The 23,856-nt window shown below is 44.9% G+C and overlaps 1 protein-coding gene across 3 annotated transcripts in view; it reads right to left on the reverse strand.

Moving 5' to 3' along the window:
- Nucleotides 1–23,856, reverse strand: part of ADAMTS2 (ADAM metallopeptidase with thrombospondin type 1 motif 2) — a 226,253-nt gene that overhangs the window by 139,089 nt on the left and 63,308 nt on the right. For all 3 annotated transcript variants that reach the window (XM_036450135.2, XM_036450136.2, XM_036450138.2), the window contains exon 3: nucleotides 5,688–5,847. In XM_036450135.2, coding sequence (XP_036306028.1) covers nucleotides 5,688–5,847 — 160 coding nt within the window. The remainder of the gene's footprint in view (nucleotides 1–5,687; nucleotides 5,848–23,856) is intronic.

The following is a 23,856-nucleotide window of genomic DNA, read 5'->3' on the forward strand; positions in this document are numbered from 1 at the left end:
TTCCAACTGGAAGCAGCTCTCCCTTTACCTGATTTCTCTCTTCACCCTTTTCCCAGGCTTTGCTTTGTTCATGTATTTAGCCCGCTCTGCAGCATCTGCTCATGCGTCTCCCCCAGGTGCCAGTGAGCTCTGAAAGACTCTATCTGGCTCATTCCCTGTTGTATCCCCAACCCAATCCAGCCAAAGGCAAAGATGGACACGTAGTAGGAATGTACTGAATAAATGAATGATGGAATGAATGAATGAGAGAAGAAAGGTTCTCAGTCTGAGCCTGTGTCCCATCTCAGCATAAGGTTGTTATTTGTATTACTCCCCCATTATTGGGGCTCATCACCAGGCACCTGGTCCCTTCCAGCCCAGATCAACACCATCCCCCACCCTACACAGGATCAGCTCCCAGGCCACCTCCTCCGCCAAGTCCCAGCTCCAGACTCCACAGATCCCTGCTGTCCTGCAAGCTCTCCCCTGAGCCCTGATCTGGTTTCAAGTGCATCGTCTCCCTGCTGGGACATCTATTGAGAGGCATTCTATCTGGACCCCAATGCCAGGTTCTCTCATCAAATCCAGGCACATTCCCTGAGGCTTTGCCCAGGGCCAACCTGCAGTCCAGGATTGAGCCCAGGCCAATGTGGACACGTCCAGAGCTCTGAGAGAGACACCAACTCAGAATGTGTGAATGCTTGTGTGTGTGTGTGTGTGTGTGTGTGTGTGTGTGTGTGTGTGTAAGAGAGAGAGAGAGAGAGAGAGAGAAAGAGAGAGAGAGAGAGAGAGAGAGAGCCTGAGAGCCAGAGAAAAAGGGAGCAGACACCAACATTTCCACTTAATGTGGCACCTTTACCCAGCTGAGCGTTCCTGCAGGGCCAAGTGCACAGCGCTGCTTGGTATTAATTTCAAAGAAAAATGGGTCAAGGAAAATTGGAAATTTTCATAGAAAACGCTCCAGGCTTGGATCTAGCTGAAGTGTTTGCTGACCTGCAGAAGATTCGGAGAGGAGATGGGGCCTCTACCTAGCGCAAATTGGCAGTGTCTGAGCCTCAGGCCTGAATCCAGTTTCTGCTTCTGAAGAAGAGCCCTTTGTCCCTTTCAGCTGTCTCTGCAGCTCCATCCCTCCGAGGCTGGGACTCTGCACTTCTCATCTGCCATCAGGACCCTGTGCATCCCCAGGAGGCCTCTGTGCGGGGACCGGCTGTGGGACACCTGTCCTTCTGGTCTAACATGTAGACACAGCATGCAGGAGAGTGCCTGGGGTGTGGAGGCAGGGTTCATGGGGTCCCCATGAATAATGCAGGCCCAGCTGCTCCTGTCCTGACAGGCTGACACATGTGAAGCACAAATGCCACAGATGTGGTAAGTTGCATATCTCACCCAGAAACATCTCCGTCTGTTGTGCTGGGGACCCCTAAGGCGCAGCACTTGGAGCCCATGCCCAACAAGGCAACCAGGCACACTGCTCCTGCTCATTAAACACTGGAAGCACCAAAGTACCACATGTAACCTGAAGACACGTGTGGGTACTGCTCCTTGGGGGACATTCCCAGCACAAGTCCAAGGGAAGGGAAGACAGAGCATTAGTTAACTGTCTGTAGAAGAGAGAGCCATGCCAAGTCTGACCCGATAACGCTGGACCTCAGAGAATGGCCTCCCAAATGAGCCCACGTCACTGCACTGGCATCTCCAGCCACTGGCTAGGTGGCCCGCCAAAGAGCGACAGAGCACTGGGGCCCCTGCCAAGGGTGCGCACAGTGTGAAACACGCCTCCGGAGCCAGCCAGCAGCCTCGGCTTTCACCAGTGCTTCTCTGTGGGATTCCTCTGGTCCCAGGCTGCAGGCACCAGGCAAAATGAGGAGGAGGAGGAGCTGAGAGGACCCAGGGAATCAAACCCTGAGGCACCCAGGCCTTTAGCTGAAACTCAGTAAGCTGGCAGTTGCCAGCTGGGCTGGGCAGGGCAGGACACTGGCCAAATCTGGTGCAAGAGCCCCAGCCATCACCTGATGGGCCAGGCCAGGCCCCAGAGCTCCACAGCGAGGCTCGGAAATGCCTGGGTTAAGGACACAGAGAAACGCCCCTGCTCTGAGACGCTGGCCAGGCCTGGGGCTCTGCATGCAAAGGCAGCCAAAGGCTTCTCTCTCTCCCCTCCTCCAGGACCTCAGGCTTCAACTATTAGATAAGGGGCAGGCTGATTCATGGCCCCAGAATGTCCACAGCCTCATCCCCAGGACCTGTGTTATCTTACAAGGCGAAAGTGAGTAAGTTAAGAATGCTGGGATGGAAAATTACGCTGATTATCCCAGAAGGGCAAATGTAATCATAAGGATCCTCGTAAGAAGGAGCCAAAAGGAGGCTGGACTGGGGAGGAAGAGGAGTCATGTGAACACAAAGCAGAGGTCAGAGTGACGTGGCCATGAGCCAAGGGACTCGGGCAGCCACCAGAAGCTGAGAGAGGTGAGGAAGGGATTCCTCCCTTGAGCCTCCAGGAGAAACCAGCCCTGCTACCTTAAGCTTAGCCCCTTAAGATCCATTTTGGATTTCCAACCTCCAGAACTCTAAAGGAACAAACCTGAGTTGTGTAAAGCCACTAAGTTTGTGGCAACTTGTTACAGGGGCCAACAAACTGACATTAACTGCTTCATGGCCAAGAGCCTCCCTGACCTGGCCTGCTCCCCACCTACCTCATGATTGACCCCTCACCCCTACCAGGCCTTGGCAGGGACCTCTCCGTCACCCATTACATCACTGCATCTCGGAAGCCTGATGATCTGTCTGTCCTTACAGGGCTCCACTCTCCCCGTCTTCCCCCCTGCTCTGGCCTCTGCCTCCCTGCCTCCAGGCCAGACCAGAGCAGCTGGCTGTCATGTAGCACTAGCCATCAGGCACCTTTCTCTTGGAGGCTGCCCACTGCCTGCAGGAGGCCGTCCTGCCTTGGCTCTAACATTCGAGGAGGAAGCCCCTGGGAGACACCAGCAGTAGCTCCAGTCATCTGGTTCCTGGCCTTGCTCACCTACCACAAGCTTCACTCCCAAGACAGCATCTCAGAAACCTGGAAAACCTGCAGCAGGTGAGCTGGGGAGGAAGAACTGAGGGCCACTGGGCGAAGACTGCAGCGCTAACGCTGTTCTCTCTCTCTCTCTCTCTCTCTCTCTCTCTCTCTCTCTCTCTCTCTCTCTCTCTCTCTCTCTCCCTCCCTCCCTCCCTCCCTCTCTTTCAGGCTCTCCTTGGCAGTGTCAGGGAAGGCACTCCACAGGGCAGGTGACATTCCACTCTGCCTACCGGGGAGGATGCCACGGTGGGCAGAGGCTTGGCACTGGCTGCTTCCAGGAGGAGTCAGCCAAGGCCACGGGCACTGAGCTGCCTGACTGCTCTTCCTTCAGCCAGGGCTCAGGGTAAGGTGGAGTGGGAGGGCACAGTGGCCCAGAGGCAGTTATAGGGACCCAGAGGACACTTTGCTGCTGAACCTCACAAGCACAGGTGGCCAATGGAGGCTGTTTTCAGAGGGCCCATAGGGTGCCTTTCAGAAATTTGAATCAACATTTGGAAATCTGGAGAGTTCACAAAAAAATTTAATGTCTAGATTCTCTTGGCAGTAAGAGGATCACTGCCCCAAGCCCACACTCCCACCAGGTCACCATGAGAAGCCAGGTAAGGGTCTCTGCTCTGCCCTACCCCCTGGTGAGGCCAGGCAGAGGCCATGTGCTGGTGCATTCTCCTTGCTGCTCTTCTTTTAGCAAAGACAGACTCTGTGCACATCTATGTCAAAAGCAGGGAAACAAAAGCCAGGCCAAGGGTGGTGTAATTTTTTTTTGGCCCCTGGGGCCATCCTCATTGGCACTGCCTGTGGGCTTCTGAACCTGCAGTCCATGTCTTGGGATGGCAGGGCTTTCTGAAAAGTCACTGTGTGCCTGACAGAGAGACCATGTGCCCAACACAGAACCCAGGGATCTTTCCCTCCCCAAGTTCAAAGTCCCTCCACACCCATAGCCCAGGGCTGAGGCCCAGAGCTCAGCCTGGGACAGGCTCTCCCTGCCCCCTTCCAGCTCAGCCTCACCCCGCAAATGGGGCAATTGGCCTTTCCCAGCCAGCATCTTCAAAGCCAGTGGTTTCTGGGCTTATTTTGAGTTTGAAGTTTCTTAAGTTCTGCATTCCAAGCTCTCACCAAAGTAGGTGGATAGGGGAGAGGGAAAGGGAAAGATACAACAGAAGATGCCCAAAGACCAACAGAAGCACAGCCTATAATGCAAGGCCAGCCAGATCATGGGGGAGGGCTGTCATGTTCAGGACGACAAGCACCACATGGAATGTGGGATTGGAAACTCACCCAAGGCACCTGGCAGCCCCTCACCCAGCATGAGCCAGACTCCAGGAACCACCGCCCAGAAGTCCAGGTTCAAAGCACAAAGCTCCAGGCCCTCAGCTCTTTCAGATCCAGGCTTTTCTAGCCCCATGGGACAGATGGGAAGACAGAGGCCCAAACTTGCCCGGGAGCAGAAGGCCGTCAAGGAGCAAGGCCAGGGTCTTGGTGGTCCCTGGTCTGAGGTACCTCCTGGGCCCCATTATCCCTCCCAGCCACACCCTACAGGGTCCTTCTTCATTCCTCTCCTTGCAGAGAAGCTCAAGGGCAGGAAGGAAGCAGGAGGGGCTGAGGCTGGGGGAAGTGGGGCAGCCGGGCACTGCTGTTCACAGCCCAGCAGAGAGCGATTTATCACCAGGATCCGGAGACCACCGGAGTATTGATTGGCTCCAGACAGTGCTAGGCTTCCCGAGGGAGCAATTCCTTTGCAAAGATATGTTGACACCACTTCTTGGAATTAGAACGGTGCTCTGCTGGGCTGCACCCAATTTATCTGTCAAGCTGGAAAGTCACATACCTAAGATAAATGAGCCAGGACTGCTAGGGGGTGAGGAGAATCTTTGCAAATCGCAGCTCAGGCGAGCTAGCCCAGCAGGGCCTCCGGGGCTCACTTTAACATGCGATGTGCCTGACCCAAGACCCAGGCCTCTGTGCCTGCTGCCACCTGCCACCTGCCACTGGCCAGGGATCTAGGACCTCTGGTTAGGGCCTGGCCTCACTGTAATCCATGACCTGAGATCCTGAAAATGCTGGAAAGGTTTGGGCTGGTCAGTGAGTCTGGCCTTCTGGAGGGCTTGGAGGGGCTGTCATCATGCCTGCCCCACAGCTCCTTCCACACTCCTGGGCCCAGAAAGTTCTAAGTTGAAAAAGACAAAACCATGTAAATCTGCACTGAGGCTGCTGGGAAGAGCCCCGGGCCTTCGTGGTGCACTTCCCTCTCCTTGCAATCCCACATTTTTCTGAAACCAGCCAGGAGGAGCAGCCACCCTGGCAGGGAAAGTGGACAGCAAACAGGCGGGGGACAGAGGCTGCTTGGGGCAGCAGACACAGGGTCACAGACATGGGTTCAGGATGTGGGCCTCCTTTGCTTCCTGACCCAGGCAAGCCCTTGGGCAGAAAAAGGAGGACCTGAGGCAGCTTTTGCTGTCCTTTATGGAGGCTCAGACCTGAAGGTGGTGGCCCACATACACCCAAAACAGAGGGCTCTGTTCTTGTACCCCTTCCTCCCCCCTCGCAGGGCTCAGCCTGAGCCTGGGACCAGGCCTGAGGAAGGGGTGCCTGGGCCCTTCATGGTGGACATCCAGGGCTTACCACACAGCCTGCCCACCAGCAGCAGCCTTACCTGTGTCCAGGGCCTGAGGCACCCCGAGAGAAGGGAGCCTGGGGTTGGATGGCCGGCGATATATCACATGCACCCGACCCTGCTCAGCCTCCTTCGCTGCCAGCCCCTTCTCCAGGGGCTCGATAAAGAACTCCTCCTCCTCCATTCGGATCAGGCCAGCCTGCAGGGCAAAGACGAGATGGTTCAGATTTCCAGAGCAAGACAGACAAGATGGGGGAGCAGCGAGGAGGGTCCCAGAGTGCAGAATCTCCCACCTGACAGAGCAAGGTTCTGGGCTGGGCTGGGAAGGTCATGGATGGGCCTTCGGGGCACCATTAATCAGAGTCTTCACTTCTAGTCACTAAGGCCAGAGCCGCTGGACCGTGCTGAGCCCTGGCTGGGGAAGGGACTCCACCTATGTCATTCCCATCCCCATCTTCCAACCTGGGGCTTGTTAGCCTAAACTGTTGAAAATAGCCTGCAGGAACTGAAGTACACCATGAGCCTCTGTGTGGCCACAGGGGGACACCAATATGCACCAAATATGGACCAGTGCCACCTCACCCTCAGGAGCCCCAAGTCCAAGGTAAAGATAAAAACTGTCAGCTAGGACTGACTCTGTCCACAGAACTGCTCAGTTTACCCCAAACAGTGTTTTCAAAGTTGTGAACCCAATACTCGAAATGATCAGATTTCATGTTTCAAAACTGGAATTCCAGCTTTCCTTGGAAAATGCAGTCTCAAACCACAGTGGGCTTCCCGTTGCTTGGCTGGGGGTACCATGTATCCCTGCACCTCAATGTATATCCCTTTATCCACATCGGTCACCAGCCCAGACTCTACAGCAACTGAACTGCTGCCTCTTTATAAGACCACCCTGGTGCTTTTTTCTGGACTCGTCTCCATCAGGATTCAGGCTGCACTGCAATCCAACATCCAAGGCTCTCTGCCTGCCTTCCTTGCCCCAGCTCACACATGCCACACCAGACTCGGGGACAGCCTGGCCTTCCTACATGGTGTGCATAGACATGCCTTCCTGCCCCTGAATGGACCTAGCCCTCAGCTTGGCCATCAGGTAAACTCTGATTCTCCCCCCAATAACTGGCTCAGAACCCCCCAACCGCCACATCCATATGGCCCTGCCCTCACCTTGACCATGCTTGGTCACAGCCCCATCGTCCAGCTTCCACATTTTGATATTTTTGGTCCAGTATCTATAAACCAGTGGTTTCACATGGGGTCCCCCACTGTGTCAACCTGCAAGTATATTTCCTTTAGATCACATAATTAATACTCATTCTGGGGTGTGCTTTGCTGTTTAAAAACTACTTTACTGAGGTATTATCAACATGTGAAAAGCTGCGCATGTTTAATGTATGTAACTCCATGAGTTTGGGAATCAGTATACACTTGTGAAACCATCACCACAATCAAGACCATAAGCATATCCATTACCTCTCAAAGTTTCCTCTCATCCCCTTTATTATTACCCTAAAAAATTCTTCACTCAAGGATATTTTTTCCATTGGTTTTTAGAGAGTGAAAGGAAGGCAGGGAGAAAGACAGCGAGAGTGAGAACGAGAGTGAGAGCGAGAGCGAGAGCGAGAGAGAGAGAGAGAGAGATTGGTTGCCTCATGCACACACCCCAAGCAGGATTGGGGGATCAAACCTGCAAGCCCTTAAGCAGGAATCAAACCTTCGACCTTTTGCTGTGAAGGCCAATGTTCTAACCACTGAGCAATACTGACCAGGGCCATTTTTTTATGTTACGAACAGAACATAAAATTAATTCTTGCAGTTGATTTTAAGCATATGATAGAGTGTTGTTAGCTATGGGCATTATGCTGTGCAGTGGATTTTCAGAACTTATCTATCTTGCATAACTGAAATTTTATACACTTTGACCATTACTTCCCATGTCCCCCTCCCCCAGCCTCTGGCAATCACCATTCTACTCTGCTTCTATGAGTTTGACTGTTTTATATTTTATATATATACTAGAGGCCCAGTGCATGAATTTGTGCACCAGTGGGGTCCCTCGGCCTGGCCTGCAGAATCAGGCCAAAACTTGCTCTCTGACATTCTGAGGGGTCCTAGATTGCAAGAGGGTGCAGGCCAGGCTTACTCGCAGCATGCAGTTGTTGGTGTCACTGCATGAGAGGGCTGGCAGCAAAGGCATGGCTAGCTTTCTCGTTTGGGAGGAAAGTGAAACTTCCACTGCACTGAAATCCAGCTCCAGGTGAGACTTTTAGTACCAGACTCATTCAGGGAGAAACTGAACTGTCTGGCAGTAAGTGAAACTCGAGAACAGCCTTCTCTCAGAAGTGCGTGCAGCCATTGCCACAGGACCCTCTTAGGGTGGGGCTAACAGGAAACCAAGGCTTGTCTGTTCCAACCTGAGACTCCGCCCCACCTAAGCTGAGCACAGAAGCCCTCCCAGTGGCTAACTTTCTTGTTTGGGAGAAAAACAAAACCTCTCGACTACACTGAAATCCAGCTCCAGGTGAGTCTTTCGGTACCAGACTCACTCGGGGAGAAACTGGACTGTCTGGAAGTGGGCAAAACTCAAGAGCAGCCTTCTCTCAGAGGTGCATGCAGCTATTGTCACAGGGCACTGAGAACAGGGCCCTTTTGGAGTGGGGCTGACTGGAAAACAAGGCTTGTCTGCTCCACCCTGAGACTCCTTCCCATCCAAGCTGAGCACAGAAGCCCTCCCAGCAGAAACACTGCTGCTCATCACAGCCAATTAGCTTGGAGGTCAACTCCCCCCTGTGATACCAACAACAATCAAGGCTTAACTACAACAAGACTGTACATACAGCCCACAAAGGGCTGCACCAAGAGTGTTCACCTCAGGTAACTGGGGAAGCTGAGCTACTGGGCCCTGCTAAGACACCTAGCACTAAAGCAACTCCATCAACTCAAGGAAGCAGCTAAAATGTGGAGACAAAGAGGCACAATTGAAGGAAAAAGGAGGAAAGCAAAAGACTGGATATAGAGTTCAAAACCACAGTTATTAGGTTTTTCAAGAATTTCCTAGAAAAGGCTAATAAATTTAATGAGACCCTCAAGGATATAGAAAAGGATCAACTAGAAATTAAGCATATACTGACTGAAAAAAAAAAAAATTATACAGAGACCTAAAAGTAGACTAGAGGATTGCAAGAATCAAGTTAAAGATTTGGAATACCAAAAATCAAAAAATACTCCTCCAAAAAATCAAAAAGAATCCAAAAAGTTGAAGATAGTGTAAGAAACCTCTGGGACAACTTCAAGCATACCAACATCAGAATTATGAGGGTCCCAGAAGAAGAGAGAGAGCAAGATACTGAAAACCTATTTGAAGAAATAGTGACAGAAAACTTCCCCCACCTGGTGAAAGAAATAGACTTACAAGTCCAGGAAGCACACAGAACTCCAAACAAAAGGAATCCTAAGAGGACCACACCAAGACACATCATAATTAAAATTCCAAGAGCAAAGACAAAGAGAAAATATTAAAAGCAGCAAGAGAAAAACAGTTAGTTACCTATAAGGGAGCACCCATACAATTGTCAGGTGATTTCTCAACAGAAACTATGCAGGCCTGATGGGAATGGCAAGAAATATTCAAAGTGATGAATAGCAAGAAACTATAACCAAGATTACTCTACCCAGAAAAGCTATCATTCAGAATTGAAGGTCAGATAAAGAGCTTCACAGATAAGGAAAAGCAAAGGGAATTCAGCACTGCCAAAACAGAATTATATGAAATGCTGAAAGGTATTCTTTAAGAAAAGGAAGAAGAAAAAGATAAAGATAAAAAATATGAACAACAAATACATACCTATCAACAAGTGAATCTAAAAACCAAGGAAATAAAAAATCTGATGAACAGTATTAACTTGTGAATATAAAAAATCAGGGGCATAGAAAGGGAGTGGACTGACAATTCTAGAGGGAAAAGGGAAGTGGGGGTGCAGAAACAGACTGAACAAAAAGAGTACACCTATGGATGAGGACAGTGGGGGTGGGGGAGCAGAGAGTGGGGTAGGAACTTGGTGGAAGGGAGCTATGGGGGGAAAAGAGGGACAATTGTAATAATCTGAACAATAAAGATTTATTAAATTAAAAAAGAATAACCAGCTCTTAATTTCATTGATCTTTTGTCTTTTTGGTTTCTATTTCATTTATTTCTGCTCTGATCTTTGTTAACTCCCTCTATCTTCTAATTCTGCACATAATCTATTCTTTTTCTAGCTTCTTTATATATATATATACATATACTTCTTTATATATATACATATATATACATACATATATGTATGTATGTATGTATGTATATACTTCTTTATATATACATATATACACATACATATATATGTATGTATATATACATACATATACATACATGCATATGTATGTACATATACATACATACACACACATATATGTGTATATATACATACATATATATATATATACATACATATATATTGTATATATATTGCTTATTTGAAACGTCTCTTTTTTATTGTAGACATTTATTGCTATGAATTTCCTTGTTAGAATTGCTTTTTCAGTATCACATAAGTTTTGGTGTACTGTTTCAATTTTAGTTTAAGATATTTTTTATTTACCTTTTGATTTCTTTTTTGACTCATAGGTTGTTCAGGAGTATGTTAATTTCCACAGATTTGTGAATTTTTTGGTTTTCCTTCTGCTATTGATTTCTAATTTCATACCATTGTAGTAAAAGATGATAACTGGTGTGATTTTATTCTGTTACATTTGCTACTATTTTATTTTTTATTTTTTACTTTCCATATATACTTGAGGAGAATGTGTATTCTGCTGCTATTGGATGGAATACTCTTTTAGGGTAATTTGGACTAATGCTCAGTTCAAATCCAATGTTTCCTTATTGATTATCTGTCTGAATGATCTATCTATTGTTAAAAGTGGGACACTGAAGTCTCTCACTGTTATTGTATTCTTATTTGTTTCTCTCTTCAGATCTCTCTTAAGTATTTGATTAATGTATTTAGGTGCTCTGATGTTGGGTGCATATATATTTACAATTATTATTATTCTCTTTATTAATTGACCTCTTTATGATTGCATAATGACTTGATGGTTTCTTGCTACATATTTTGAAGTTAATTTTGTCTGACATAAGTTTAGCTACCCCTATTCTCTTTTGATTCCCATTCAGGTGGAATACTTTTTCCATTTCTTCACTTTGAGGCAATTTGTATCCTATATGCAGTGAATCTCTTATATGTAGCATATAGTTAGAGCTTGTGTTTTTATTCATTCAGTCATTCTACACCTTCAACTGAAAACTTAATCTATTTACATTTAAAGCAATTGCATTGGTAAGGACTTACTTGTGTTGTTCTATGACTACTTGATTGTTCCTTTGTTGCTTTATTTTTCTATTGATGATTTTCTACAGTGGCATAATAAAATCCCCTTCTCTTTATCTTGTATGTATCTACTATAGACTTTTATTTTGTGGTAACTTGAGACTAACTTAAAATATATTATAGATACAACAATTTGTTTTATGTTGATAACAACTTAGCTATGATCTCATACAAATACTTTCCTTTTATTCTCACACATTTTATGTTTTTGATATCACAATCATATCTTTTTTAAAAATATGTTTTTGTTGACTTAGAAAGAGAGGAAGAGAGAAGGATAGAGAGAAACATCAATGAGAAAAAAACATCATCGATCAGATGCCTCCTGCATATCCCCCACTGGGGATCGAGCCCACAACCTGGGCATGTACCCTGACCAGGAATCAAACAGTGACCTCTTGGTTCCTAGGGTACCACTGAGCCACACTGGCAGGGCACAATCACATCATTTTATTTTGTGTAGCCATTAACATATTATTGCAGCAATACCTATTTTTATATTTTTGTCTTTAACTTGTATACTAGAGTTAAGTGGTTAACACACTATGTTATAATATTCGAATATTCTGAATTTGACCATGTACTTAGCTCCAAATTTTGTTTGGTTCTTTTTTATTTTCTATCTCTGTTGAGCATTTTATACTTTTCCTGATTTTGTTAAATTGTAGCTCTCTTGGCATAATTGGAATAATTATTTTGAATTTATTGTCAGGCAATTAATGTATTTCCACTTCTTTGTGGTTCTGGAAGTTTACTGTGTTCCTTTAGTGGTGTCATGTTCCCCTGATTCTCCATGATCCTGGTAGTCTTGTGTAGATGTCTGCACATTTCCTACCCTCAGTAAGAAAAGACCCTCACCTGCCAGTGGAGTGCATGCTGTGACCTGGATCTAGTGGTGTAGGGTACCAAGTGTATGTGTGGGGTGGCACTCTGGGTCTGGGTTGAGGAGAAACATAATGGTTCATTGTCTCAGGGCCTATGCTATTAATAACTCCATGGTTCTTGTAGGTTGCTATAGGAATTCCACAGTGGCTACAAGGGCTGTTTGGGCCTTTAGTGGTACCTCCAGATCCAGTGGCTAGGTTCCTAGGCAAGCAGTAGTGGTGGCCAGACCTAGTGGTGTACCACACTTGCAGGTGGCTGTGTAGTGGCAGGGACTGGTTGCTGATATTGATGTGGTGAGGAGGAACAGGGTCAGCAGTCAGAACTTGGACCAACTGTGGGTACACAAGTGGTCATAGGGCCGTGGCTGTCAGTGTGTACTTACTCCCAGGAGGGTAAGGTCTCACAACAGGCATGCACATGGCAATGGAGGCTGATGACAGGAGTCAGGATGGTGGCACCTGTGCACAGCTGGAGAAGCTAGCTCATAGCACGTGCAGAGTGGTAGGGTTCAGCTGCAGGGGTCTAAGCTAGTATTATGTACTCACACAGTCACAGAGGCCAGGAAGTGAGGACAAGGGATGGAGGGAGAGGAATTCAGGCACCTGGGGTCCGTGAATATGAAAATCTATGAGGAGAAAACCTGAGCAATGAAATCTTTAGGATTGTGGTGGCTGTGATGGTCATTGGGGTCTTTAGCAGTGAAAGCTGCTGGGCTCCTCTGTAGAGCAGATTATGGGAAACCACAGTTGTACTCTCGGTGTGTCTGATACTGGTGGCCCATTCCCTTGTTCCCAACCATCTCTACACATCTCAGCTTTGCCTATTCCTGAGTGGAGTGAAACTGAAGAAGGTCCTTTGTGTGGTGCCCCGAAAGTCTGGGAAAGCTGATAACTCACCCCACTCTCCTCCTTACTCAGTGAGGAGAACTCTTTCTGGACAGGGAGCTCCCTCTTTTTCTTTATTTCTTTAAAAAAATATATTTTATTGATTTTTTACAGTGAGGAAGGGAGAGGGATAGAGAGACAGAAACATCGATGAGAGAGAAACATTGATCAGCTGCCTCCTGCACACCTCCCACTGGGGGTGTGCCCACAACCAAGGTACATGCCCTTGACTGGAATCAAACCTGGGACCTTTCAGTCCACAGGATGATGCTCTGTCTACTGAGCTAAACTGGTTTGGACAGGAGCTCCCTTTTGATGATAAGCAGCATCCGTCTGGAAGTTGGGATGATGCTGGCCAAATGGAGTTGCTCTTCCTCCCTGTTTGTGAGGTTGTTCTCAGGTATTCTGTTCCGCTGCATTGCTGGACTCCTGAGCTCTCAGAGCTCTTCTTGTTCACGGGTAGCTGCCTAATTGTTAGTCCTTGCTGAGGGACAGGCTCTTCTACTCTGCAAACTTGGTAATCTCCTGAGGAGCTTTAAAAGGACCAGAACTGTGCGTGGTGAGGAGCTCTCTACAAGGAAAGTGGGGTTCATTTTGTTTCCTGCTTTTCAATTATTTTAGTAAGCATCCCAGGAATAATCTGTCTAAAAAAATCTGGAAGAAAATTTTTGACAAGAAAACAAGGCATAGATTGTGGGCTATGTTTTGCTGATTTTTTTTCTAGGAATCTTATTTTCCTGCTGCCAGGGGCATGTGTATCTGGTTGTGCATATAATTTTTATTAATGAGAACCAGTTTCCTCTCCCAACTCTATAAATATTAAAGAAATCCCTGAAGTACACTGTTCTAAAGGGATTCAGTCAAGCATGTTGAACAGCCTGGTGCTCCGTGGAGGAGGACTCTGATTGTCTGCTCAGCCCCACAAGCAGAGAGGCTTAGGGAGGACAGAGAGGCTGTTCCTGATCTTCAGATACCACTGCAGGGGCTCAGAACCTGCTAGTTAGTTCTCTGGTTATCAGACCAAATCACCAGGTTCAGACCTTGGTGAATTATAAGATACCTATTACCTCTCTTCTGTGGTGCCCTGTCCTTTTGCTGTTTGGTTTAGGACGAAATAGTCACTAGAAGTGGAAATAAAAAGTTAAAAAATGTATTTAAGAATCCAAAGGCTTAACAGCTATTCTCTGTTACTTTGAATTCTAAAGTAACTCAGAGTTGGGGGTGTCACAAGAAAGCAAGTGAGCGTTCTGTCCCCATCTGTGGGTGCCCAGTTTGCTGAGCTCATGGTTCCTTCCATGGAAGCCACAGGCTGCAGCTTGTGGCAGCCTCCCACTGGTTCATAACCCGCACCAGATCTGTCACTCAGAGCTGTCATTTCTGCAACCTCTAGCACTGAGACTGTGAGGTGCCTGTCAAGGTAGCGGTGATAACAATCAGAATAAAAAGAAAACAGGAAGCAGATCCAAAAACAGAAGATTCAGACTTTGACAGAAGACAGCAGCATGCATCTGCATTAGCTCACTGTCTCCAAACTTGACCTTGCTTGGAAACACACACATGCACTTGCCACAGGAACCCCCAAACATACTGGCATCTGATAAAATTCCAGTTCCTCAAGCTATTTCGCTCTGAGAGCAATCTATCCCTTCCTTTTTTCTTTTACAGATCCTGCCTCAGGTTTATCTGTACAAATAGCACAGGAGGACACCAGCCCCATGCAGACAGCAGCCCAGGGTCACACCAGTCCTTCTGTCCTCACATCAGCAGATAAAGGCCTCTACTCTAGAGCCTTCATGGAGGCCTGGGCACCTTTGGGAGCCTGAGCCTGAGGTGTAGCCCGAAACCTGGAGCTGCAGTGCAGCCTGGGCCTTGGACTTGGTCCCGCACATTTTTGGCAATGTGGGCATGAGCACATTTCCCAAGCTTGGAGTGAGTGATGTAGGGAAGTTGGTCAAGCTTGTGGCTGCCACCCCTTGGGATATTGAGCTTGACCTCTTTGGGCTCTGCATGGGCCTTGAATAGCCTTAGCACATGCTCTCAGGGCCTTGGCGTTGTTGGCCAGCACCTTCTTTAGGCCTTACTTGTTGTGTTTCTCAGGAACTTGGGGTCTACCCGCTTAAGAAATTTGTATCTTTGTGATCTGGATTTTTTGTGTGTGTAATTTCTGTGCCATTTTTGGGACTAGTTGTGTGTGGCGAGGTTCTTGGACTTGGCCATGTCTGCACCAAAGCTCCTGAAGTGCCTGGGATCAGAAGAGAAAGCCATCCCTTCTTTCTTTTAGAAAAGGATCCACAAGATTCCTTTGGACTACAGGGCAAAGGCATCAGCCTGTCCTGGCCTGGTCTAATGATGGTCTAGTACAGTGGTCGCCAATTGGTGGTCTGTGAGGTCCGAAAGGTTGGTGACTGCTGGTTTAGTGGGTCCATTGCCAAAACCAGGTCTGCCCCTTAAAAGCATCTCCCAACAGCCTGCGGAGACCAAGGCAACCCTGGAAGTTTTACAAGGAGGGTCCTGACCCAACTACTTAAGTCACAGGTGTAGGAACTGAAGTGTCTTCAGATTGAAGCCTTCTGTCCTAACCAGCAGGGCTCCTTCACAGCACGGCCTCACAGAGGATGTTTGGCATGTTGCTTTTCCCGCTTTTCTAAAAGGAATATCAACCTTCAGTGGGGAAACTGGCCGCCAGCAAATGAGAACAATCTTGTGGGTTAGAAAGCATCTATTCTCTCCCCTGCATCTCTATTCGTTTCTGTTCCATGCTCTCCAGAACACTCTCTTCTGGAGAGGTCTCTCTGTGGACACCTTAAGGCAGAGTTCCTATCTCCGATCTCTGCCTCATTCAGGTGGACATAGGTTATTTCCATGTGCCATCCACACCCTTCCTTTTTCTTGGAGAGCTGCCTCTCCCACTGGTATGCAAAGCTTGTCCTTCCAGACCGGAGAGGAGGCTGTGACCAGAACTGAGGGACCACAGACAGAGTTGCCCCTGAGCACCATAGGGCCCCCATGAGCACACCTCTCAGGCCCTGCCCCTACTTGGGCCTAGTTTCAGGCTTCCCAGGTCTTTTGCTTCAAAAAGTCCCCCTTTTGCCCGAAGCTGTCTAGTCAGTTTCTGAGGCTTGAAACCACGATGCCCCAATGGACATGTGCCCCTAGTGCTGAGTGCTATGCCCAGCCGTGTGGTAAAGAAAGCTGGACCCCACTTTGATGAGCAAGGTGGAGAAAGAGACCTCAAAGGGAACAAGCTTTGATGAAGAGCCAAAAAATCTGGTTTCAAATTCTGGTCTTGGGCCAGTCCTGTTCCCGTTGCAGCCCCCAATTTCCTCACCTCCAAAGTGAGGAGTTAGACAGGTGACTTGTGAATTAGATATCAGTTAGCCTTCTATAATTCCAATAGGATCAACAAGAGCAAACTACAGGCATAAAACCTGCTACTTTCCTGGACTAGTGGTCGGCAAACCGCAGCTCGCGAGCCACATGTGGCTCTTTGGCTCCTTGAGTGTGGCTCTTCCACAAAATACCACGGCCTGGGTGAGTCTATTTTGAAGAAGTGGTGTTAGAAGAAGTTTAAGTTTTAAAAATTTGGCTCTCAAAAGAAATTTCAATCGCTGTACTGTTGATATTTGGCTCTGTTGACTAATGAGTTTGCCAACCACTGGCTTAGACCATCACTTCTCCTGCAAAATAAAGGTCAAGGTCTCCTGGGGGCCACAGCAGCCCACTCTCTGCATCCAGCTCCCTTTGCACATCATCCTATAGCCTCTGGACTTCATTCCTAAGAGCCTGGTGGCACCTGAGGAAGCCCCAGGTTTGAGTTGTTAGCTAGGTATGGGGACTTCAAATTCCCTCAGAATTCCACATGGCGGAATTCTCCATCTCCAGACTCTAAGGCACAAAGAATTTAAGCTGACAGCTCAGATTTTTCAGCAGACAGGAGGCTTAGGAATATAGTCCTGCCCAACCCCTGTAACTCCCGACACCGGCCCCCAGGAGATCCAGCACTTCTCCATCACCATCACAATTTTGCCTTATGCAGTTTTGGTAAATTCTAGCTGAATACTCGGTCTGCTAAGACCCTGTGCCTGATTCCTAACCTCTCTGTTACAAGAAATTACATAGGTATTAAAGACCTATTAGCACCAAATTGAGACTCCTTTCAGTCTTGACTCAGTCAGAAAGTTTAAAATAGAATCAAAAGGAAAATCATTTTCTCACTATGAGATTCATAGTTGAATGAGGGTGAGAACAGCAAGTGTATAGTTATTGTGAGGTTTAAACATGTTCAAGCACTTGGAATCATGCCTAATAAACTAGGTCATTATTATCAGTAACATTATTAGTAACATAAAATGTGGCTTATCTAGAAACATCTGTAATACACAGTTTTAACAGAGGGTTTCAGGATGGAGGCAGAGTAGGAGAAAGCTACCCTCACCTGGAATTACAACCAAATTAAGGAACAATCATGCTGAATAAACAACTGAAGACTAGTTGAAGAGGAGTCTTATAACCAAGGATTTACAGAAGCCACATCAAGACTGGAAAAAGTGAGGGGATGTAAAGGGCTGGCCCTGCCCCCACAAGTGGAGGCTGAGATTCTGGACGGATATCTCAGCTGTGGGAGGTTTCCCCTGAGAAGCGTGGGGCCTAAACCCCAAGCCAGGCTCCCCAGTCCAGAGCCGGGAAGAGATGCCCACAGAACATCCATTTGTGAGAAGCAGTAGGGTTTCTATCCACCATGGAGAGATGGAGTCCGCTGGGGTCAAAGGCACCCTCTTAAAGGACCAACACACAAAATTTCATTCACAGTCACTCACGCTGGGCTCTGGTGAAAGAAGGATGGAGTGAACTAGGATTGCGTGAGGAGAGACTGGGGTTGTGGATCTGGGGAGGAAGATGGTAGGACAGCCACGAGGATCCCTATGCTGAGTCATTCTCTGATATTGCAGTTACCATTTTTATTGGGTGGAACACTCCACTCCATATGGCAGCTGCACAAGGGAAGCAATTGCCCCACATTCTTGCATCACCTTGGGAGCTTATGCCATGATGAGGAGTCAGGTGACTAGGCCAGGGCATATAGATCTAGAAAAACTCAAGATGTGTCTATGACTCAGATGTTTGGCTTTGGGGCAGGACCATTTACCCCACTTTCTAGTGAACCTGACTGGCACTTCCCTCTCAAAGGAGATCTGATAGAACAATGCCCCCAGGTTTCCAAAAGACCCAACCTCCAGGCCCTGGAGGCCCTGCCAAACAGGGGAAAGACCATGACAGTCTGAGTTGTGTGGCTCTGTGGCAGGGACACACCTGGCCTAAACAGCACCTCTCCCTCACAGAAGATCCACTAGCCCCATCACCCCAACTTTGTTAGAGGCTCTTTTAGGGACTGAGCCTCACCGATAGCTTGCAGGCAGAGACAGATTCCAAGGTGCCTTGGGCTTTTGCTGACCTGTACCCAGGCCCAGAAATAATTAAAGCTGGCCTTTGTGTGCAGCTTGGGTCTGCCCAGGTACACCCCAAGCACAGCAGAGGCAGCCACAAATGGTGGATCATTTGTAGCTCCACACAAGTTGCCAAGGGCCAGACACAGAGAGTATCTGACGTTGGGCTGCACTAGAATCCCTCCCAAGAGACTGAGAGCCAATGCACCCACTGGCCAGGTTCAGATAACATCAGAGCAGGGTCCAATAAGTTTCACAAACAGCATACACAAAGGGAAATCTCAGCAGGCACTAAAGCCTGCTGAAGGGAATTCTGCTTCATGTGTCAGCATCTGCACAGTAGCTAGCATTCTGTGGTCAGAGTTGAGCCTCACAGTCAGCCTGAAGGTTGATCCCATGCATGATCAGGCCAATAGAAATCAAGGCTCACAACAGGAGGGCCCACATAACCCACACAAAGGGCATTCCCAGAGCACTCAGCTCAGGTGATCAAGGAGACTGTGCCAATGGGTACCATAGGACACCTACTACATAAGGCCATCTCACAAAGACTAGGAGTCAGAGCCAATCTATTTAATACATAGAAACAAACACAAAGAAGCAGCCAAAATGAGGAGACAAAGAAACAGGCCCAGATGAAGACAGGAGAAATTTCCAGAAAATAGCTAAAGGAACTGAAGATAATCAATTTATCAGATATAGAATTAAAAGTAATGATTATAATGGTGTTCAAGGAACTTAGTGAAATAAAATGAAAAAGGAGATAAAAACCATAACAATAAACTAGTCATAAATAAGAATACCATATTAGACACCAAGAATACACTGGAAGGGCCCTGGCTGGTTTTGTTCCATGGTTAGAGTGTCAGCCCATGCACCAAAGGGTTTGATTCCTGGTCAAGGGCACATATCTGAGTTGCAGGTTCCCTTCCTGCTCCTGATTGGGGTGCATGTGGGAGGCAACCAATCAATTCAATCAATGTGTGTCTCTCACATTTCTTTCTTCTCTCTCTTTCTTTTCATCCCTCATTTATTTCCTTCCACAGTCTCAGAAAAATCAATGTGAAAAATATCCTCAGGTGAGGATTAACCAAAAAAGGAGAATACACTGGAAGGAATTTAAAGTACATTGCATGAAGCAGGGGATGGAATCAGTGATTTTGAAGACAAGGTAAAACACACACACACACACACACACACACACACACACACACAGAACAGCAGAAAGAAAAAAGAACTATAAAGAATGAGGATACTTTAAGGGAACTTTGGGATAACCTGAAGTATAACAATATCTGCATTATAGGGGTACCAGAAGGAGAAGAGAGAGAGAGGGCAAGGATTCAAGAAACTATTTGAAGAAATAGTGGCCGAAAACTTCCCTAACCTGATAAAGGAAATACACACGCAAATCCAAAAAGTGCAGAGAATCCCAAAACAAGATGAACCCAAAAAGGCTAACACAAAGACACAACATAATTAAAATGGAGAAGTTTAAAGACAAAGAGAGACTCTTAAAAGCAGTAAGGGAAGAGCAGTTAATTACCTATGTGGGAGCTTCCATAAAACTGTCAGCTCATTTCTCAACAGAAACATTTCAGGCAGAAGGGAATGGCATGAAATATTCAAAGTGATGAAAAGCAGGGACCTACAAACAAGATACTTTACCCAGCAAGGCTATCATTCAAAAAATTGAAGGAGAAATAAGCAGCTTCCCAGACAAGAAATATTAAAGGACTGCTTTAAGAAGTATAAGGGGGGAAAAAGTAGGAACATCACTAAAATTATAAAATGGCAGTAAACGTGTACCTATCAACAATCACTTTAAATGTGAATGGCTTAAATATTCCAATCAAAAGACATAGGGTAGCTGAATGGATAAGAAAACAATATGCAAAGATATGCTGTCTACAAGTGATCTACCTCAGATTGGGCTGCAAAAAAATATTTCATACAAATGGAAATTTTAAGAAAAGGTGGAAGCAATGCTTTATATCAGGTAAAAGTAACTTTAAAACAAACGCTATTGTAGGAGACAAAGGACACTACATAATGATAAAGGAAGAGAGCCAACAAGAAAATATAACCCTTGTGGGCACATAAAGGGAGAGATTGATAGTAATACAGTTGCAGTAGGGGATATTAACATCCCACTGACATCAGTAAATATATCTTCCAGACAGAAAGTTTATAAGGAAATAGTGGCTTTAAATGACACACTAGATCAAACGGATTTAATTGGTATCTTCAGAGCATTTTACCCCAAAGCAACCAAATATACATTCCTTTCAATTGCATATAAAACATTTTCTAGGATAGACCACAATCAAGTCTCAATAAATTTAAGAAGATTGAAATTATAACAAGCATCTTCTCCGACTCTAATGATATGAAACTAGAACTCAGTAACAAGAGCAAAACAGAAAAAAAAGACACCACAAAGACATGGAGGGTAAATAACATGAATGGATTAACACTGAAATCAGAAAGAAATCACAAGATACTTTGAAACAAATGAAAATTAGAAAAAAACAAACTAAAATGTATGGGATACAGTGAAAGCAGTCCTAAAATGGAATTTCATAGTATTACAGGCCTATCTCATGAAATAAGAAAAATATCAAATAAACAATATAACTTTACACTTAAAGAAACTAGAAAAAAGAATGAGAAACAAAGCCCAAGGTGAATAGAAGGAAGAAAATAATAAAGACTAGAGCAGAAATAAATGAAAAAGAGTCTAAAAACACACCCAAAAGATCAATAAAACTAAGAGCTGGTTCTTTGAAACGATAAAGATGACAAACACCTTTAACCAGATTTGTCAAGAAAAAAGAGAGAGAAGATACAAATAAATGAAATCATAAATGAAAGAGAAGTAACAACTGACATTAAAGAAATACAAAGGATTGCAAGAAAATACTACAAAAAACAATATGCTAACAAATTGGATAAAATAAATAAATAAATTCCTAGAAACTTAGGATGTTAGAAAACTGAATCAGGAAGAATCAGGAAACTTGAATAGATTTATTATGTAATAAAATTGAAACAATAATAATAATTAAAAAACTCCCACAAACAAAAATCCCGGGCCGGATGGCTTCACAAGTAAATTATACCAAGCATTAAAAAAGAACAAGCACCTATCCTTCTCAAACTATTACAAAAAATTCAAGAGGACAGAAGACTCCCAAGCTCATTTTATAAGACCAGCATTATCGTAAATCCAAAACCAGATAAAGACATTACAAGGAAAGAAAATTGTAGCCTATATCCCTGATGAACATAAATGCTAAAATTCTCAACACAATATTTACAAACCAGATCCAGCAATATATTAAAAACATCACACACCAGGATCAAGTAATTTTTATTCTGGGCATTGAAGGTTGGTGCAATATTCACAGGTAAACATGATACACAACATAAACAAAATGGAGGATAAAAACCACATGTTCATATCAATAAAGCAGAAAAAGCATTTGATAAAATCCAATACCCATTTATGATAAAAACTATCAACAATGTGGGAATAGAGAGGACACACCTTAATGTAATAAAGACAATAGACAAGCCAACAGCCAACATCATACTCAATTGGCAAAATCTATAAGCCCATCTATAAGATCAGAAACAATACAAGGATATCCACTTTCACCACTCTTATTCAACTTTGTACTGGAAGTTCTAGTCACAGCAATCAGACAAGAAGAAATAAAAGGCATCCAAATTGGAATTAAATAAGTAAAACTGTCTTTATTTTCAGGTCATATGATACTATATAGAGAGAACCCTAAAGATTCCACCATAAAGCTACTACTAGAACTGATAAATGAATTCAGTAAAGTAGCAGGATAGAAAATAAATATCCAGAAATCAGTTGCATTTTTATATGCCAATAATAAACTACCACAAAGGGAAAATAAGAAAACATTCCTATTCACAATTGTTTCAAAAAGAATAAAATACTTGGGAGTAAATTAACCAAGGATGTAAAACACCTGTACTTGGAAAATTATAAGAAATTGAAGATACAAATAAATGGAAGCATAGACCATGCTCATGAATGGGAAGAATGGATATTGTTAAAGTTTCAATACTACCCACAGAAATCTATAGATTCAATGTAATTCCTATTAAAATACTAATGGAGTATTTCACAGAATTAGAACAAATGTTCCAAATATTTCTATGAAATCACAAAAGATCTGGAATAGCAACAGTGATCTTGAGAAAGAAGAACAAAGTTGGAGGAATCAAGCTACCTGATATCAAACTACACTACAAGGCCACAGTAATCAAAACAGCATGGCATTGGCATAAAAACAGACTTATAGATCAACAGAACAGAGTAGAGAGCCCAGAAACAAACCAATGTCTTTACAGTTAATTAATATTGACAAAGGAGACAAAAATATATAATGAGATAAAGACAGTCTCTTCAATGAATGGTGTTGAGAATATTGGACAGCTATGTGTAAAATAATTACACTATAGCACCTTTTTTTAAATTATCACTAACTAGTTACTATTTTAAAATATATATATTTTCAAGTTTTTCTGGCTTAGATGCTTTTAAAAAATATATTTTATTAATTTTTACAGAGAGGAAGGGAGAGAGAGAGCTAGAAACGTCGATGAGAGAGAAACATTGACCAGCTGCCTCTTGCACACACAGCCCCCCCCCCCCACTGGGGATGTGCCTGCAACCAATGTACATGCCCTTGACCGGAATCGAACCTGGGACCTTTCATTCCGCAGACCAACACTCTACTGCTGAGCCAAACCGGTTTCAGCGTAAACTATAGCACCTTCTTACACCATTTATAAGAATAGACTAAAAACGGATTAAAGACTTAAATGTTAAACTTGAAACCATAAAAATTCTAGAAGAAAACATATGCAGTAAAAGCTCAGACATTCCTTTTTTTTATTTTATTGATTTCAGAGAGGAAGGGAGAGGGAGAGAGAGAGAGAAGCATCAATGATGAGAGAATAATTGATTGGCTGCCTCCTGCATGGCCCACATTGGGGATCAAGCCCACAATCCTGGCATATGCTCTCATTGGGAATGGAACCATAACCTCCTGTTTCATAGATCGATGCTTAACCACTGAGCCATGGTAGCCAGACTCTTATAGCAATATTTTTTTTTTCTCTGATATATCTACTTGGGCAAGAAAAACAAAGAAAAAATAAACAAAATGGGAATTCATCAAACTAAAAAGTTTTTGCAGAGCAAAGGAAACAACAAAATGAAAAGACAATTCACTGAATGGGGAAACATATTCGCCAATGATACATCTAATAAGGAGTGAATATCTAAAATATATAAGTAACTTATAAAACTCAATATAAAAAAAACAAACAATCCAATTAAGAAATGGATAAAGGACCTGAATAGATACTTCTCCAAAGAGGACATACAGATGGCCAATAGACATACGAAAAGATACTCATCCTCACTAATGATCAGAGCAATGCAAGTTAAAACCACAATGAGATATTACCTCACACCTTTCAGAATGGCTACCACCAATAAATCAACAAACAATAAGTGCTGGCG

This window comes from Pipistrellus kuhlii, unplaced genomic scaffold (assembly GCF_014108245.1).
Source record: "Pipistrellus kuhlii isolate mPipKuh1 unplaced genomic scaffold, mPipKuh1.p scaffold_m20_p_21, whole genome shotgun sequence".
NCBI classification, from domain to species: Eukaryota; Metazoa; Chordata; class Mammalia; order Chiroptera; family Vespertilionidae; genus Pipistrellus; species Pipistrellus kuhlii.